At 30.7% G+C, this 12,624-nt stretch overlaps 1 protein-coding gene across 1 annotated transcript in view; it reads left to right on the plus strand.

Annotated features, from left to right (window-relative positions):
- The first annotated feature begins 10,025 nt into the window (after positions 1-10,025).
- The window catches only part of LOC115952046 (serine/threonine-protein kinase KIPK2-like), a 10,027-nt gene continuing 7,428 nt past the window's right edge, over positions 10,026-12,624 (plus strand). The window contains exons 1-2 of the mRNA XM_031069139.1: positions 10,026-10,309; positions 11,336-12,620. Of these exons, the coding sequence (XP_030924999.1) occupies positions 11,568-12,620 (1,053 nt within the window). The 5' untranslated portion in view covers positions 10,026-10,309; positions 11,336-11,567. The remainder of the gene's footprint in view (positions 10,310-11,335; positions 12,621-12,624) is intronic.

Consider the following 12,624-nt stretch of genomic DNA (forward strand, 5'->3'; position numbering starts at 1 on the left):
TCATGTTATAATCCTCATTCAATGTATCAAACGTGCTCTAAGAGTATTAGCATCCAAATATGTAAAACCCCCAAAAATGTTATTTTATAACTCCCAAATACCAAAAACCATCAACATCCGAATGTTTATAGCTAAAGTTTTTACAACTGTACTATAGTAAATTCTTACTTACTATTGCAAGTAGTTTTAGTGCTTTTTTTTTATTGGTTTTTATTCTCTCTCTCTCAATTTGTCAAATTTGTAGCCTCCGACGGATTTGTTGGGATTTGTGGGTTTTGTTTGCAATGGTGGGTTTCGTTCGTAGTGGGGGTGGGTTTTGATCGCATTGGTGCTGGGTTGCAATTTGTGATGGTTAGGGGTTGCGGTTTATGGAATTAGGTGATGTGGATTTATTGAGTAGTGATAGGTGTGAGTGATGTGGGTTTGTTGAGTAGTGGGTGTAGGTGGTGTAGATTTTTTAGACGGCAGTAGGTGTGACTAATGTGGGTTTGGTGGTGTTGGCGGTGGTGAAAGAGGTTGCTAGATTGCTTCAGAGAGAGAGAGAGAGAGAGAGAGAGAGAGAGAGAGATTTATGAATAAATAAATGAATAGTGTTTGGCTAGATGTGATCAATAAGATATGGGATATAGGGTGAATTGTATAATAAGAAATGAGATATAGGATGAGTTGTAAAATTGTGTGTTAAAAATTAAAATAGATAAAGTAGTTTTTTAGAGTGTAAAGTGATAAATTTGTTAGAAACCTGAACACTAATGTTCTAAGGTATTATTTGAATCTCAAATTTGTTTATTGATAAGAAAATAACATGTGTGTGGGTTTCAATTAATTCAACTAGTAAAAACTCTTATTTCTCGAATAAGAGATACGAGATTCAAACTATGTCTATACCAAAATCCAATTGGTATATTGGTCTACTAATAAAGAGCAATTATCATAGAGTGAACATATTATATATATATATATATATATGTGAACACCCTAAATGTCTCACATAACCCCCACTCCCCTCCCAAAAAAAGAAAAAAGAAAACCTCTACACTATAAAGTATAAAATATATGAAAAATGGTTTTCTAGCTTTTATATACGGACTTGTGTGCTGTAAATATGTATCCAATGCCTACTTATGTAAAACTTACAAGTGTCTATTTGACAAGAGTTTTTTTCCTTTTTAATTTTAAATTATTTATTTAAATATAAAATTTTAAAAGTTCATATTTTTTAATGTACAATTATACTATAGTACAGTTGTTAGGAAAAATAAAAACCTACAAGTCTACAACAAGCACTCTAAATCATATCATATAAACTCATGAAACCTATAAATGTTTGAAAGCCAACGTGTGTACCTATAGGCAAGAGCATTGTGGTTTTAATTGGTTGGCACCTTTTGGTGTGTCTATCGCATTCATGGTTTAAATCCCTACTCCTCAATATAACAATCAAATTATCAAAAAAAAAAAAAAAAAAACTATGTGAAGCTTTTTATATTAAAATTTTGGTCATTTTCTCTTTCTTTCATCATCAATCATGACATAATGTTATATTCTTTCCTTAGAGTCATCATAATGTTATATTCAATTGAATGATTATAGAATTTTGGGATAACATTGTTAGTTGAAAGGTGAAACCCACCGTAAATTCTTCTCTCTCTCTCTTTCATCATCAATCATGACATAATGTAATATTCTTTTTTTTAGAGTCATCATAATGTTATATTCAATTGAATAGTTGTAGCTTCACCCAAAAAAAAAAAAAAATTGAATAGTTATAGAATTTTGGGATAACATTATTAGTTGAAAGATGAAACCACCGTAAATTCTAGTAGAATCATGATTTTTTTGCCATAATTTTTGTCATAACTCTTACTTTCACGTGTTAAATTGTGACTAACTACTTATCACTTTCACTTAAATCGATCATGCATTTTTTTCTCTATTACTCACAATCAACCACATGATTGTGACCAAAATCATGTCACAAAAGTTGTGTTTATAGTTTTTAATCTACAATATTGTCCAAAAAAAAAAAAGTACAATAATGAACAAAGTCCGAATTTTGTCATAATGGGATGTAAAACTCATGTTTTACAATATCCAATAGAAGATTGCCACATTAACCTTTTACTTAAAAGTCAATACATCCTATCACACTTAATAACATCTCAATAAATTCTCAATTAGGTTGGATTTTCTTATGGGTATTAGAATTTGAGATTAAATTCTATAAGGACGTGGTGAAAACTCAAGTCTTTCACCCTCCAATCCCAACATGCCACATTATCTTATCACATATTAAAGAATATGCATAACTATTCTTAATCAATTCTAATACTCATTTGAAAATCTGACCCAATTGGGAGTTTATTGAGATGTTATTAGGTGTGGGAGTATGTATTGAGTTTTATGTAAAAAACTAATGTGACGATCTTTTATTGGATTGTATAAAATATGAATTTTATACCTCATCCTTACCAAATTCGGACTCTCAAAATTAATTGTGTGTGGTTGTATCAATTTTTTTAATATAGATTAAATTTTATAAGGACGTGGTGTAAAACCTAAGTTTTACACAATGAATTTTAACATGCCACATCATCATATTACATATTAAAGAATAGGGACAACCACACTCAATGAATTTTAATACCCATCTAAAATTAAACTTAACTGGGGTTGAAAGTTTATTAAGATGTTATTATGTGAGTTATAAAAAAAAAATTCAATTTGTGATAAAATGATATGGAACCATGTCCTTCTAAAATTTAATCTCTAATCAAAAACCCTACCTACGAATGCAAATACAATACAAATCGCAAGCAGCACAAAACAAAAGATTACATATCCCATGCCAAAAGAAATTCTACACACAAGGCATGCAAAAAATAATAGAAGGAGGTTGGTCTTGTGGGTAGGGTAAGGAAACTAAGGGTAGAAAATCATTTGAATTAAATATTAGTTTTGACACACCATGTTGCAGAAGTGAAAGCATAAATTATAAAACACAATAACGTACATGAAGATTACGTGATTCAACCTAACGGCTTACATCGATAGAGGAAACCTTAAAAGACTACGTCAATAATATATTAAAGTGTAATATAAATCTTGTGTTACAATGAACCATAACTATGTATATATAGTAGACTAAACCCTAGACTAATAGACTTCTAGTACAAGTAGGAGACTTGGCTTGCACACAAAGTAGAATTAGGCTTGGACCTATGTTAATGGGGTAATATATCTCTAACAAATTATTGGAGAAGAAAACCAAGGGTGGCCTCCCTACTTTGAGCCATTTAAAATAAAATTAAAAAAGCTAGATGAAGATAAACCTTTTATGAGAGAGAAACCCAACCACAAAATGAAAGAGAAATGGGTTTGATGGAGAGAGAAATAGGCAAAGCATGGAAGGGCATGTAAACTTGAGCATCTTCAAGAATGAACTGTTAAATTAGTTCAAGTGAGGAAGGATTCAAAGTTTCTAATGTGGAAAACAATCTAAGCATATGAAACAATAAAGACAATTTAAATGGTTTATCTGAAAGTGGAAACCGGCAGGCATCTGAAATAGTTTATTTATTTTTCCATGTTTTAAGAGTTTCCACTATTAAGTTGTCATTTTTCTATGTTGTTTGTTGGCTCTATTTCGTGTCAATTTCTTTGTAATTACATGCAATTTTTTCTTGTATTTTGTGTGTTTTTATTGTAATTGGGTCGGGTTAGAAATTCATGAATAGCAACTGGAGAGTGCAACTCGCGAGATGACTCGCAAGACCAAGCAACCTATGAGTGGACATGTGGATTGCACATGTTGATTCAAATTTTAGTTAGAGTAGAGCAACTTGTGAGATGCTCACAAGATCAAGCAACCTGTAAGTGACTTGCGAGTGGCTTGGTACGGGAGAGAAATTTGTTATTTTAGATCACTTGTTGTACCTTTCTAACTTTACTATATATACCCTAATTTCCCTCATCTAGTTTAAGAGAATAGAGTGTGAGAATTATGTCTTTCATTGTGAGAGCTAAACACCTTAGTTTTTCTACACTTCTTCCTACAATTAAAATATGGGGGGTCTAAATCTACACCAACTAATTATGTTTGCACTTTAAAATGTGATTGGTTACTTATGTCTAATTCATTTTATCTCTAATTAACTAAAGGATTCCCTAAAGGTTCTCATGCTCAAAGGAATGAAAATATCTTAAACCAATGAAATGAACTCAAAAGTTTAATTGGTTATGTGTAAGGAAGGTGTTGGACATCTCACAACATCTATCCTAAGATCGTATTTCATTTGAAAACATCCCTAATTTTTTCACTATTTAAGTGGTTGCAGTTGGCTTTTGAAAACATTTTGAGAGTAAAGTATACATGCATATTTACTAGGAAAGATAAATTGCATTCTTGAATTAAATATTGCTTAACTAACTCCTTCTCCTTTAAAAGTATTTACATTTAGCAATTTAATCTTCATGCAACTCTCACACAAAAAAAGTCACCAAATCAAATGGTTAACCTTCAGAGGAGTGGAAATTTATTAGATACTCCAGGAGTATATTTCCTCCCTCTCACATTGGGAAAGGGGACTTTGTTCGCTTGATTTTGGTGTCCATGAGCCCAATTAATTTAAGCCATGGATAAAGTGTATCTTTTATTTTTGAAATCATTTTGAAAAAGGGGTTTTGATGGAAAAACAAGTTTTTGAAGAAGGAAATTTCATGTCTTTTTTAAGTTTTTGGAAAATGAGTTTTTAAGGTAAATTGAAGTTTTTATGGATTATTCTAGAGAATTGGAGATTTCACAGAGGTTTGAGAAAACATTTTTTTAAAAGGAAAAATTTCACGTGTTTTAGAAAATCATTTTTCAAGGGTAGAGTTTCAAATCCTTTGGAAAATCATTTTCAAATAAAATTTTCTTGTTGGAAAATCTCATGGTTTTTGGAAAACGTTTTTTTTTTTTTTTTTCAAAGAGAGAACCTCATTGATTATTGGAAAACAATTTTCAAAGGAAATGAAACCGCATGGATTTTGGAAAACACTTTTTCAAAGAGATTTTCCAACAAATTTCAAAGGAAATGGAATCTCATGAATTTTGGAAAGCACTTTTTCAAAAAGAAGATTTCATGAATTTCTTGGATATCATTTTTCAAGGGGGAATTTTATGGGCTTGATGAAAAACTTTTTCAATGATGTGAAATCCCATGATTTTTTAAAAAACATTTTCATCGAGTGTAAAATTTCATGTTCTTGGGAGGCTAATTTGAAAAATAGTTTTAGTTTTTTAAAACAGGTTTATAAAGCATTTTTAAAACAAACCATTTTGATGTTGGAGCAATGGAATTTACAATACTAGCTAGCAAGCTAGTATGTAAAGTTGTAAACCCATGAACAAAACTAAAAATCAATCCTGCCACGAAGGACTACATGCATAGCACTCCCTTGTAAGTTGTACCTACTACCTACCAATTAAAAACATATTCATCTAGAAAAATGCAAAATTATATACTTAATTAAGTGAATGTCATGTTTATAATAATTAAAAGTGAATGTCATGTTTATCTAATTCTGCAAAAAGAAAAAGAAAAAGAAAAAAGAATGTCATGTTTATCTAGAGATACGCAAAGTTATTTAGTTAACTCCAGAATCAAGATATATGATATAAATATTGCTTAATTAAAAGTCAATCAATTATCAAAGGCTAGAAAGACGGTCAGTGCTTGGGTTCTTTTATTATACACATTTCTAAACCCCAAATATAAGATACCCAAAAAAAAAAAAAAATCATTTTTCTTTTGGGATAATATAAACATTAGTAGTTAAGGAAGAGGGTAGAGCTTAGTCAACATTTAATATGCATTTGCATAGGATTCTCGAGCAATCTATTTAAAAGTTTAATCTAAGCTCATCAAGATTAACAACTGCTTCACAAAAAATTGTAGTTAGAATAATATTTATTTTTATTTTTTTGGCATTTATATTCGTATAAATTATTGTTTAGTAAGTAACCTGATGCTCACGGTTGCTTAACCTTATATTAAATAATAATTATGGGAGAATCGTCTAAATTAGCCATTAAAATAGGAGTGGTTTAGATCTTGAAGATGGTTTAAAAAGGTAAAACAAAAAGTTGCAGTGGGGATTGAATAAATATTTAATCTTATAAGATATTGTGGACTTGTATTTTTTTTTTATAAGATTGTAGACTTGTAATTGTACTGTGTATATGGCTTTGGCTGCCCCTCCATTTAGTATGTTTGGTGAATGAGTTAATACTGAGTTTACATTGGATCCATATTAAATTTGATTTTTCAATCATTTATCAAAATTTTATATTCAATCTGGAAAGATATTTTATAAGGTGCACTGCTTTACTGGGGACATGTCACTAAGAACAAGCCAAAAATGGTCAGAAAATTTGTGTTTCCAAAGTTACGCAGTACACAATAGCCTGCTCACATTGATATTGTGTTCAATAACAACAATTATTTCCATTTTCCACAAAAAAAAAAAAGCAACAGCAATTATTGCCTCTTGGCAGTTAATTCTGTGATAATATCAAAAGTATGATTATTACTGATGTGGGGTCCTTTGAATAATAGAGCTAATTTATAGGTGTGTGGTAGGAACCAGGCAGAGCTCATTCACAGCTCGTTTCTTAGGTAATAATAGGCTGTATTACCTTTTTTTTTTAATACCAAAAAAAAAAAAATTTGTATTAGCATGTAATTCTACTTTTTTTTGGATAAATTTTGTGCTGCATTTAAAAAAAAAAAAAATTTCTTGTGTATTTTTAATTATATGGCTTTTTATGAATCATATGACTTATTTAAAATAATTCATATGGATAATTTAGAAAAAAACTTTATCATTTGCAATTGATGGTTTTACTTCATAATTATTAGCCCTTGTCATTAAATCAAAACGTTAATGATTTTCTTTTTGGTGTAGATAAGATTCGAACTAAGATTCTTTATACAATAATAAGATGTTTTACTAATTGAATTAATTAGAACTCACAAAATTGTAGCATAATATGTTAAGAGTTAATACAATTAATTTTAAAACGTACTTATGAAAAAATAAAATACATTGTTGACTAATTTTTTTGTTAAAGTCCATTGTAAATCTACTCTTATAAATTAACCTTTTTTTTTTTTTTTTTGAGGCATTATAAGCTAACCCTTTTAATGGTTAAATCCGTAATTTAGTGATTTGTGATCAATGAAAGATGAAATTTGACTTGGCCATGATTAACGATTTAGGTGGCCAGAAATGAATCATACGGTTGGTATAATGTGATGTTTGGTGTATCATTATGTGGTTAGGCGGAGCAATTGGAATGTATTGAGTATTGACAATGATGAAAGCCATTTAATTGATAGTAAAAGAGTTTGGGTATTCCGTATTTCATAATCATTGCAGTGGGTGGAGTTTCGAGAGTAATGCAGATTTATTTATTTTTGGGTCTTTTTTTTTTTTTTTTTTGAGAAAAATTTATTTTTGGATATTTGTTTTTACTTCAAGATTCATGAATATGCGAGTTTCACTTAGCTACATTAGTAAAATATATTTTCTTCCAAATAATGGATATGGTTGGAATTCCACTCATACATAAAAAAAGAAGAACTAATTAGTATATATCTTAATTTTTGAAAAAAAAAAAGTGTATATTTTAATTTGATAATAATTAATAAGCGAAGCATATGAAAATCCTATCGTACCTAAAAAAAAAACATTGCTATGAATTATTGTTTAGATCATATATTAAATAATTAATTGCCAACTATAAAATATACTAGTAACTTCAAATTTTATACATTTATATAAGTTGTTTTGATTTAAAAAAAAAATGTAATTGTACGTCGATAACATGATAAAATAAATGAAGATATGTGAAAATGTCCATTATGATCTATACAATCTCGCAATAACTTGAGAACCTAAAGGGAAATTTTAAATTTGAGAATGGAACATTCAATTGTATATATGTCATTGAATAAGTTAGATAATAATAGAAAAAAGAAAGAAGATTGTTTGCAATGGAATGGTCTAACCTTAACAGGTTGCTAAATTTTGGATATGAAATGTTTAAGATCGTACGATTTATATCACATTAGGATATTTAATTAATAGGACTGTGGTAGGATGGATTGGCAGGGAGCCAAGGACGATCCCTTCATAAAATTTGACATATTAATAATTTTGTAAGACCTTTTGCAATAGATCCATACTCTCTAAAATAAAAGTCCCTGTCTCTAATTGACATCTTAGTGTAAATAGTAAATACAAAAACATACAAGATAAATAAAAAATAAAAATAAAAATGTAAATGAAGATCTTGATACAATTGGACTGAGGCACAACCCTCGCTCTCTTTAAGGACTGCAAGTCCTCCTAGTTGGCAAAGCCCAAGAGCAGTGCAACAACCCTCCTCCCTTTATTTTCCATTAATACATTTAAGCCTAATAAATCACCACATTTATAAATAAATAACTCTTGCTCTCTTTAAGGAGATGCAAGCCATCTTGGTTGGCAAAGCCCAAGACTAGTGCAGCAGACCTTCTCCCTTCACCTTCCCCTGACGTGCGTATTTGACCCAATTTTTCCTCCAATACATTTAAGCCTAATAAATCACCACACTTATATAAAAAGAATGAGTCTCTCTTATTAATAATGTGGGATTCCAAATTTGATAATACTTACTCCTCATTTACCACATTAAATCTCGTATCTTTATATTAGATTTACTTACTTATTATTCTTTAAAATACTAAAATTAACCAGTTAATATTAAAATGCTACAATGCATATTATAATTTATAATAATTCTAATGGTCATCATACTTTGAATTATTCACTAAGACAACCAAAAACTCTATTCTCTTCCCTCTATCCATATGGTATATAAAAAACACATAAGGAAGCACTACAATTTAATGATTAATTAACTTATATTTAAATTTAATTGAATCCATGTTTTAAAATTTTAATCTCATGTTTCAAGTCAGGCAATGAGCTACAAATTTAGATTGAATTTACCCCTGATGATATAGCTCCTCTTGTTACTAGAAATTTGTTGTAATTTGTTTGCATTGAATAAATCTTGGCCTCAGGGTATGGATTTTCAAAAAAAAAAAAAAAAAAAACTCATGTTGATGGTATTGCTATAATGTTTTATAGTTAAAAACTTATTTATATTTCCAAGATAAGTACTTTTATGATTTATCTATTTAAATTTGTTTTGATTTATTTGGGTTATCATTCATAACTTCCCTTTAAAGAAGATTTATTATATATATGGTGATGATTCTTGACTACATTGCTTTGTTACAATGATTTTTCTTTTATTTAATTTTTTTTATTATGAAAAATATTACTTTACAATTCTCAATTAGATCTAGAATATCCTCCCATCAAAATTTTTTTTTAATGACAAGTATCCTCTCATTGATTTCACTTAGGATCTCGATTTTAACAACCATTAACCTAAACATTTTTATATGATTTCTTAAGGGAGGGACTAGGGAGAGTTTAAGGAAAGCAATTAAATTTTACAATAATTATGTAATCCACAAATCCAGTGATATCTAAAGAAAAAATAGATATTACTAGATCTACAATAAGTTTATCCTATGCGTATGTTTTTATTTTTTTTAATGATATCTTGTGTGTATGTTTTATATGTTCGTTTCAATTTTATTTATTTTTTACTTTATTTGGTTTGTTATAACATTTTAAATTTTAAATTTTCTAAATACAATTCACTTTATAACCCATTGAAAAAAAAATTATCATATAATTTTATAAACGGATGCATAAATATTTAAATAAAAAAATATTTTTAATATCTTACTAATTATAGTATATTCTTTGCCTTTCTATTTTCATAATTTATTTTTTATTTTTTATTATGGATTCAAAACTAAGGATAGATACATGTGTACAATGTACATACATGTACCTATTTGCTTTCCTGTTTGGTTTTTTCCGTCCTATAAATTTTTTCGTATTTCCCTCTTCCTCGATTCTCCCCCGACAGCATAAACGTGGGTCCCTTTAATCTTCAAAATAATCAGAGCCAGTATGGGAAAGAAAAGAAAAACACACTGTGCCAAATCGTACTAGCTTTCTCTCTCCTCTGCTCTCTCTCTCTCTCCTACCGCTTCTTCAAGCCCCACCAGTACCACACCCACCACCACCTCTAGGGTTTTCCATAGCCTAAACTTCGATTCCTTCCTCATTCCTCAGCTTTTATGACAGTATCTCACTCAATGTGTAAAAAAGAACACCCCCCCACCTCTTGTTTCAGGTACTTTTCCCTCTCTCTACGGTCCTCATTTCACTTTTTAGACACGTATATATTATAAATATATGTTTATGTTTCAGATTTTGGTTCCTTCAAACTTTACTCATCTGGGTTTTTCTTTATTTCCATTTACGTTTAGTTTAGTGTTTTTTTGTTTTTTTTGTTTTTGTTTTCGTGATTTGGTTGAAGTAGTATTGATGATTTGTTTTTTTTGGGTTCATTTTGATTTGCTTTAGTTTGTTAAATCAGTGATGTGTTTAAGCTTGACTGCCAGAAATTGAAAATTACAACTGGGTTATGCCTCACTTTGTTTCTGATCCATTAATTTGAACAAGTAAATCAATATCTAAGTACATGAAAATGTAAAGCTGTTTTTGCTACAAATGGGTCTACAACTGGGTTTTTTTAGCTGGGCGCATTCAAAATTACAACTAGGTTTTGTTTCTGATCCATTTATTTGGACAAATAATTGAATATCTGAGTATATAAAAAATGTAAAACAGTTCTTAGTATAAATGGGTCTACAACTGGGTTTTTTACTTGGCAAATTGTATTTAGATTTGTGATTTTTTTGGGAGCTAGCTCTACGACGTATTGACATTTAAATTGTGAACAGGACAGACTAAACATTGTAATTAGTATATTCTTGATCTGTAACACCAAAGTTGAATTTTTGTCTAACATTTTTGGTAAAAGACAAAGTTTTGGATGCCGTCCCCTTAGATTAAAGTGCCTAAAATAATTTATTATGTTAAGGTTACTGTAATTTTTATGAGGTGAGGTGACTTTCATGTGTCATCAGATAATTGATTGGATATTGTAGTGCTGCAGTGTTGTGCTTCCAAATCTAGAACCAACTACTTAAAAAGATCTCATTAAAGGCATTTTGTTGTTGATTAGTGGTTTATGCCACCAGTGATTGCAATTTCTGTCGTAGATATGAACAAAATGTACCTTTGCCTTTTATTTCAATTTATCTGATTGACTTTTGGTCAGCTGATGTTATCCAAACTTTGGTTGTCATTTCAGGGTTTAGATGTCATAATATGGAGCCAGTGAAAGAAGTGTAAAAACTATACAAATTGTGAACTTCTCTGATCTACAAACAGTCTAAAAATTACCTGTTCTGTTCTTTTTTCCATGAATTTCCTGTGTCTGAAGTGCTTCTTTAGAGACCTTTAAGGATAAATGTTGCAGGACTGAATTCCATCTTACTGTTTTTGGCATTACATTCAAGTGGCTTTAGTAGAGTAACCCTGTAATGGGTTCGTTTTCTGGTACTTGTGAAATTGTTGAAGCAAGTGAGGAGCTGAATCTAGGTGGTCAACATTCTAGGTCATATAATGACAAAGATCGGAAATTTCCTATGCTCAGACTTGGACGTAAGGATTCCATAGAAGGTGATATTAATCAACTTTTTGAGGCAATTAGTCTTAAACCTTTGTCCAAGGACTTGCGTCTTTCACAAGATGGAACAAGCCCTTTAAACAAAAGTGCCTTGAAAAGGCCAATTACAGTCGGTATGTCTAATTCACCGAGATTTGGGAATTCAGAACCTGTATCGCTGAAACAGGCATTAAGGGAGCTATGCATTTCCAAGGCATCAGAAATGGCTGCTATGAAACGGTTATCAAAGTCAACTGGTTCCCCAGGAGTCTCAGAAGCTGGAAGGATAAAGACATTGTACAATGCAGTTGTGGTTGAAGCTAGTGAATCTGGCCTATCCTTAGCTGAAGGTAAACGGAGTCTGGTCAAAATATCACTGGTGCCAGAAGAAAGCAAATCAAATTCTTTTGGGAAGATGCCTGAGCATTGTCAAATGCCCAACATGAAGTCACCAAGTCAAAGTTCCCATTCCTCTCCTAGATTTACTGCTGCAAAAACACAAAATAATGCTGGTAATATACAAAATGAGATTGTTTCTACATCAAGGATAGTTGGGGATCATACACCAAAGGTAGAGCTTGCACAGAAAGAGAAGCATGCATCTGCACCTTCTCCATCTTCTTCTAGTACTGCTGGCAACATATCAGAGCTGGTTGAAAAAGTTCCTGCCTCAATGAAGTTAGCAAATAAAGCAGCGGCACCTAAGCCTGGGCGGAAAGGCAGAATGCAAGCCGTACCTTCTTCTAGTTCAGTTGTTGGTGGTAGGGCGAGCAAGTTATCCAGGAATACCCCCCGCTCTGTCAAATCAGTTGTTAGGAACAAGACTTCTGTCAAGAAGAAACTAAAGCAGAATTCAAGCTCTGCTGCCTGCACTTCTACTGCATATGACAAAGTTAATAATGACTTGGATTCTAGTAAAGGTCAACTGGTTT

The sequence above is a fragment of the Quercus lobata genome, chromosome 7, assembly GCF_001633185.2.
Source record: "Quercus lobata isolate SW786 chromosome 7, ValleyOak3.0 Primary Assembly, whole genome shotgun sequence".
NCBI lineage: Eukaryota > Viridiplantae > Streptophyta > Magnoliopsida > Fagales > Fagaceae > Quercus > Quercus lobata.